The sequence below is a fragment of the Nicotiana tomentosiformis genome, chromosome 12 (assembly GCF_000390325.3).
Source record: "Nicotiana tomentosiformis chromosome 12, ASM39032v3, whole genome shotgun sequence".
Taxonomy (NCBI): domain Eukaryota; kingdom Viridiplantae; phylum Streptophyta; class Magnoliopsida; order Solanales; family Solanaceae; genus Nicotiana; species Nicotiana tomentosiformis.
In genome coordinates, this window is record NC_090823.1 from 10,548,957 (window position 1) to 10,556,395 (window position 7,439).

Consider the following 7,439-nt stretch of genomic DNA (forward strand, 5'->3'; position numbering starts at 1 on the left):
AAGTTGTAGAAATGGGGTTTCGACCCATTTTTAATTCTTTCCCATTTTTGAGCTCGGGTAAGGCGAGTTTTGGGCGATTTCACAGGAAAATATTAGGGTTAGTGTTCCTTATCCTATATTGATTATATTTCATGATTTCATACTCATTTTTATTATGAATCCGTGAATTTATGGAAGAAAAATAAGATTTTCTAAAATCTTCCAAAAACGAAAAATTAAGATTTGAAAGTCCATTTGATATGAGAATTGGACAAATTTTGTATGGTTGAACTCGTATCGGAACGGGTGTTCGGATTTCGCGAGTTTTTTTCGGAATTTGAGACGTGAGTCCCACTCCCGAATATTTTAATGAATTTCAGATTTTTATCCGAAAAATTTGTAAATTCATATGGAATTAATTTCTATAATTCGTATTGAATATATCGAATTGTTTGTGAATAGATTTGAAGCTTTCAGAGGCAAATTTAAAAGGAAAAGTTATAGTTGAATAATTGATTGGAATTTGCAAAGCGTGGTAAGTATCGGGGTTAACCTTGACTTGAGGGAATAGAACCCTTAGATTATTTGTTATGTGAATTGCATGTGAACGACGTATAGGCGAGGTGACGAGTGTCTATACGTCGTTAAATTAATTGTTTGCCTGCTTACTTGAAAAATCATAATTTTTTTTAATCATAAATTAATTATTATAATAATTATTTCTCTCTTATTTTTTGTTCAATATTAACTCTTGAATTCCTGCATTAATTGTTACATGCTATTTGAATTATGTAATTTAATTATTATTTGATATTTAGCATATTAAATATTAAACAGCCTATTTTCTCCCTGATTTCTATAATAATTTTCTATTTATCATTGTTTGTGTCATAATTAAATCATAATTGCTGTATACTTGTTGTCTTATAATTTTATATTAATTGTTGAATTTATTGGGAAAATTTCTTTTATGAAAATTGATTGAAATGGATATATTGGAGGATCGGGTTACACACCGTAACAGACTTATTAAGAAGTCAATATTGGAGGATCGCGTTGCACGCCGCAACAAACTTATTAAGAAGTCAATATTAGAGGATCGGGTTGTACGCCGCAACAGACTTATTAAAAGTTCATATTGGAGGATCGGGTTGCATGCCGCAACAGACTTGATTAAAATGAATATATTGTGAGAGCGGGTTGCACGCTGCAACAGAATTGAATGTGAATATATTATGAGAGCGGGTTGCACACTGCAACAGAATTAGTTTAAATGATAATTGTTTATGACTGTTGAGTTGGCTTCAATTATTATAAATGAGTTACTTGATTTATTTCGTTTATTGTTGTTGTTGTTATCAATATTGCGTATAGGTTAATATAAGTGAACCGCCTTAGCCTCGTCACTACTTCGTCGAGGTTAGGCTCGGCACTTACCAGTACATGGGGTCGGTTGTACTGATACTATACTCTACATTTCTTGTACAGATTTTGGAGTTGGTCCCAGCGGCGTACCGTAGACTTGCTCGGATTTCAGCTATTCAGAGGAGACTTGAGGTATAACTGCACGGCGTTTGCAGTTCTGAAGTCTCCGTCTACTTTACTTTAGCTGTGTGTTTGTTTCCAGATAGCTTTATTTTATTCAGACCTTTATTTGTATTTATTCTAGAAGCTCGTACACTTGTGACACCAATTCTGGGATGGTATTTATACACCGTTGTTTTGATGGATTATTGCATTATATCTCAAACTTTGCTTCCGCATTTGTTTCTTTGTTATTAATAAATTTAAAATTATTTTAAAAATAATTAATATTATTCTAACATTGGCTTGCCTAGCAAGTGAAATGTTAGGCGCCATCACGGTCTAAAGGTGGGAATTTCTGGTCGTGACAACTAATTTGGAGTCAAATTTTGTTACTAGTGATATACAATATTATAAAAAAAAACTAGGCACAAAAGGTTTTTTTCCTTCAATGGGTATGGTTGGAATTCATTGAGAATAAATAGATAAGGCAATATATAAAATTTGAGGAAGATTAGAATGGATTTGGACTGGTTTGGTATCAAACGTCGTAGTTAAATTTGAGTTTAAAAAGTTCATCTGCAATACATGTATCAAATATGTATCACACATGTATCTCAGTCAGAGGTATGGATATACAAGAGATACCTAGGGGATACGCATATTACAATGTAAGTGATACACATCTCATCTTCTTCTATGTTAGTCTTTACTTCGAATTTGGCTCAAATTTATATTCAAACCAGCTCGAATCTCCACCAATTCGTCTCAAAATTGAGTTTCACACTCGTTGAGATGTACCCAATCTATTCCAACAATACCAACTCGTAATAAATTTTAATTTCGAAAACCCAAATTTTCAAACTCAAGCTTAAGCGAGCTTCAATAGATTTAATAGAATTTTAGCTTATCGTCTTCACTTTTCAAATTATTTTACTGAGTTACTGTATCAAATACTTGCATTTATGATTTTTATTTCTCTCTTGTCTAACTTTTTGTACTTGGAACTGTTATTAGCTTGTAGATTGAAATGCTATTGGCCATATTCGAATTAAGGCTCTTCATGCATGAACAGATTGAAATAACCTACAAGTTGTAATCTACCGGTAAAGAGCATCCTCGAGTTAAAAAAAGAGTGAAGACAAACTAACATTAATGATTTTTTTTGGGATAAAAATGAAATTTGGGCCTTTCTGGGTAAATACTTTTTCTTGGAGTAGTTTTGATTAAAATTTGGACTGATAGTTTGGGTAATTCTCTCTTTTATATTTGGGATTTTTTCCTTCCTATACAATATTTGAAACTTATTTACTAAAATTATTCAAGTTTTGTATATTACCTACCCTAAACAAGTTTTTCTTATAATTTATATATAACTCACTATTAGTGCCCTAAATTAGGAGATTTCTTGCTTGGAAAAGGGCGTAACTGAATGGAACAAAGTTCAAGTTTTCCTTCAATCTAAATAAGACTCCTTCCAATTGTATGTTATCTATTTTAAGCCATAATCAGCGCAACTCTTCTCTCTTTTTGCCATAATTACCTATTTTAAGAAAAGAATAATATATGGTATAGCAATATAAAAATTTAAAATAAATTTGATATATCTACAACAACATACATACTAAAAATAAATTTCATACAACTAATTACATAGTATACAATTTCTCTATAACTTTCATATATCATTCTTACCCAGTAAACTATAACTAAAATATCATACAACTTAAATATAATTTGTATACAATTTTTATATAATATGTTCTTTGTATATATTTTGTATATAATTTGTATAAATATAAATTTTGTATGTGGTGTGTTCTTCTGCTTCTTCTTCAAATTTCAATCTGAAAATTCAGCCAAATCAAATCTAATCTTCACTAAATACCCTTAAAATCGAGATATAAACTCCATAAAATATTTCAATCATTTGCAATAACACCCAATCCAAACAAAAAATATTTTTTAAAAATCCGAATTCGAATTCAAAGTTTCGAAACTTTTTAATGGTTGTCAATGGTGGAGAGTCAAACACCTTCAAAATTTATTGACTGATAATTTCAACTAAAACAATCCAGACAAATAATTAATATACATCTATTGCTTGCCTGCCATCGGAACACCAACAAGAAAGCCATGGCAAAATGCAAATCGATAAAAAATTAATCCTTTTTTCGCTATTGTTAGAGAAACTTATGAGCTTTAGAAGAAAAAGCCTTGTAAAATCGGTGTCAAAAGAAGATTGATTTTAAAGAGAGAAAGAGAAAAATTCCTTAGAAAGATTGAGGTTTGTCTGGGTAAGTAAGGAATTGTGAGGTTTTTTCCGGATTTACTAAACTAAAAGACTACAATCAAGGGATACTCATTTAAAATTAATTTGTATATAATTGGTAAATTATATATATAACCATGTAATTAATTAAAACTTTAATTAGGGAGGATAAATATATTTCCTATGTAGTATAGATAGGTAAATATCCCTTTATATTTTTTTGCTCAATGTAAAAACTAAAAAGCCTAAAGATTAGGTTTGGTACCAGAGATTAGGACCGAGGCTTTAGGTCGAATTTGGGCTTAATAGACACGTGGTCGATCCAATAACCGTTGGGGCCAGATATAATCCCGACCCTTAACTAGAGGGCAAGTCTCACGAGCAAGTTACATATTTGACCGGCCGGTCAAAATTAATTACATCCGCTAGCCAATATATAAAAATATATATTGATTATGTATAATTGTTTTAATATTATATATTAATATATAAAATATTATATATATTGTCAGCTATTATGTTTTAGAACGGCTATAATGTATAGTTTTGTCAGCTATAAGTCTCATTTCGCTCCCCCTCGGTCGAAGATAACCCATTCGTCATGTTTAGTTAGGTCAAATAAAAAGAGTTAAATATTTCTCATTCTATTTCATTTTATATGATTGTATTTGACTAACGACACATTTTATACTCACGTACACTATCATCAACAGTTACATGCATTAGCGAAATCTGAAAATTCAATAAGGGTGTTCAAATTTTGAACACCTTTTGCGAGTGGGCTATGCAAGGGTGCTCAATGTCTATTTTTTTAATCAATAACAAGTAATATTTTACCTTATATATAGTATAGTTTTTTTGGCGAAAAGTGTACAGTTGACCACCCTTGGGCCAACATAGCTTCGCCCCTGGTTACAAGTGCAAATACTGAATACATATAGGAGAGTATTTGAACAATTTTTTAAAGAGTATTTCTTTAAGAAATTATAAACAAAACTCACAACCTATAGGAGAGTCATAAGGAGGGGTGGTATGTTGTCTTTCTTTAAAAAATTATAAACAAAATTCACAAGCTAATTATAAACTTTTTTTAAAAAAAAGATGAGGAAATTTTTATATTTTGTCTACAGAAACAATGGATAACTCGGAAACTTCACCAAAACCACCATTTCCAGTGGTAGTTTTGTTCTTGAATTCTTCAAAACTTGTGCAACTTCTCATTAAGTTATGTCCCTTCATAATATTTGCCTTTACATGTTCAGGTAATCTCAATGTAAACCTATCTTCACTTTCCCTGACCAATATTATGGAGTGTCCTGTGGATTGTGATCTCGAGAATTTTTCTGCATTCTCTCGTAATTCAACACGTTCAAGTGTTTCCGAAGCTAGTTTCTCAAATTTCCCACTAATATTGAGTCCTTTTTCATAGTCGTCTTCTTTGTTGTTGTTGTTGTCGTCGTCGTCATCTTTGATTGTTATGTTGCATGTGTGTTCTGACGACTCGTCTTCGTTATTAATGCCATGCATTGCATTATTCCCAGGTTCAATGCAGTCCGACACTTTTCTGGACCCCATATGCTGTGAAAGATTAGTATACTGGACTGCCCTTTGTCGCATTTCCTTCGAGTCAAGGCTCGCACGACATACCGGGCACGTCTTGTGCAATTCAAGCCAATGGTCAATACATCCTTGATGAAATACATGGTTACATGATGTTAACAAACGAAGGAAACTATCATCTACAAATTCTACTAAACAAATGGCACATTCAATCCCATATTTTCCCTCTCCGTAATCTTGTACACTCGAATAGATAAATGTTGGAAAAGATTGAATAATCAATGGATCAAGCCCTTGAACATTTTTGGTTGGACAAATTGGAATTCCAGCTAGAGTAATATGCCATGAGTATAATACACTTTGTAAGAAGCATCTACAAAAGAAAATGGAGAAAAGAGCTATAAAAAGGAATACAAAAATAATGAATGCAACAATTATTGCTAATGGGGGAGAAGAATATGTTAATGGTGGTGGTGGTGAGTTTTGTATAGAGCTCGTTGACATTTTTATTGAAGAGAATAAAGTGGAAAAGAAATCTTAGTTCTCCGAGATCCATAAATCATGCGTCGAATTATTTTAATTTTCTACAAAAAGCGAGGATATTTTTTTTTAAACCAGAAAAAGTATTGTTTAGTCTTGTGAGGAACTAGAGTGGATGAGCAAATGTAGGACAGTCTATGGAAGTATTTTTGCCCACTCGAGGACATCCGATAAAATTAGAACGATAAAGAAAAAAATGGAAGAATTATATCTTAATATGGCATTGAAACGTGGGTGGTGTTAGCTTTTTTTGTCTATGGTTAGAATCTAATTACTAGAGCGGGTCCTTATTAGGAAGGTGGCATATTCTATTTATATATAATTAAAGTATGTATATATTATTGAACTTTAGAGCTATAATATAAATATATTTTCTTTATGGTTAAGTTAATCATTTTTAAAGATGGTAGGTGCACTAAGCTCCCGCTATGGGTAAGATTCGGGAAAGAGCCGAATCACAAGGGTCTATTATACGCAGTCTTACCCTTCATTTCTGCAAGAGATTATTTTCACGACTCAAACTCGTGACCTCCTGGTCACATGCATGGGTGTATCTAGGGAGGTTCGATGGTGCACGTGAACCCATACTCCCTCCCTAAATCATGTATAGTAATGTTATATTTTTTTAATTTTTTAAAAATATATGTGTGCACCATGCTCAAAGTATTTTATTATATGATGGTTATTGGGTGTATCTCTCTAGGTGAAGTTGTGAGTTCAAATCTTATGTCAATGTAGGTTTTTTTTCCTCTTCTTTTTTCTAGAACTAGATGCCCACGAGGAGATGGGCGTGTCTGGTGTTATTTTTTGCTTATTAATTAAGTACTTTTTCTTTTCATTTCTTTTTTGTTTGGTTTATTCTTCAAAATTTCATACATTGAAATTCCTATTCTTCTTTTGTCGTTGTGAAATCTTATATGATTAACAAAAAATATATATTAAAACTACTAGTAGTGTATGATGTAGCATATAGTCAATGGGTTCACCTGATCCCAATATTTTCAACATGAAAAATAGATATAAATGTAAGAAAATTACTATTTAAAAATGATTTGAACTTATAATTTCAAAAGCGTAATGAGTGCGCAATCGTAAGAACTAAAGGTTGAACCCATCAAATTTATATTTTGGATCCACCTCTTCTTAATAGTGCACTGATGCTCTCCAAATCCGATACGCCTCTAGTCACATGCAATAACTTTACCAGTTACGCCAAGGCTCCCCTTCAACTTAGTTGGTTTAGATTCTCGGAATTAAATACCATCCACATTAGCATAAATTGACTTATGTACAAACAAATATCATGCACCTATGAATTTGATGTAAACATTCAGTAAATTTAAGTTTTTACACGATTTGTATTGATATTACAAATGACTTTAACTAATACATATATATACCAACAATGCAAAAAATATTTTTATCTATTACTGTTATATTTTAACCAACCATATTAGGTTCAAATATTAGACTTACTATAAATAGTTACGGATAATCTTATGGTTTTTACAGTCTACGTACTCTTCCACCTTATTGGAAACATTGGCATAAAATTTCAAGATTA

General features: G+C 31.7%; 1 protein-coding gene across 1 annotated transcript; it reads right to left on the reverse strand.

Annotated features, from left to right (window-relative positions):
* Positions 1–4,888: 4,888 nt before the first annotated feature.
* Positions 4,889–5,392, reverse strand: LOC104108153 (RING-H2 finger protein ATL29-like). Its single transcript, XM_009617137.4, has one exon. It carries the CDS (start codon positions 5,390–5,392, stop codon positions 4,889–4,891), a length of 504 nt encoding a protein of 167 aa, XP_009615432.2.
* Positions 5,393–7,439: the final 2,047 nt, after the last annotated feature.

Coding starts and splice junctions, on each gene's coding strand:
- LOC104108153 (XM_009617137.4), bottom strand. CDS start 5,392: ATGCGACAAAGGGCAGTCCAGTATACTAATCTTTCACAGCATATGGGG.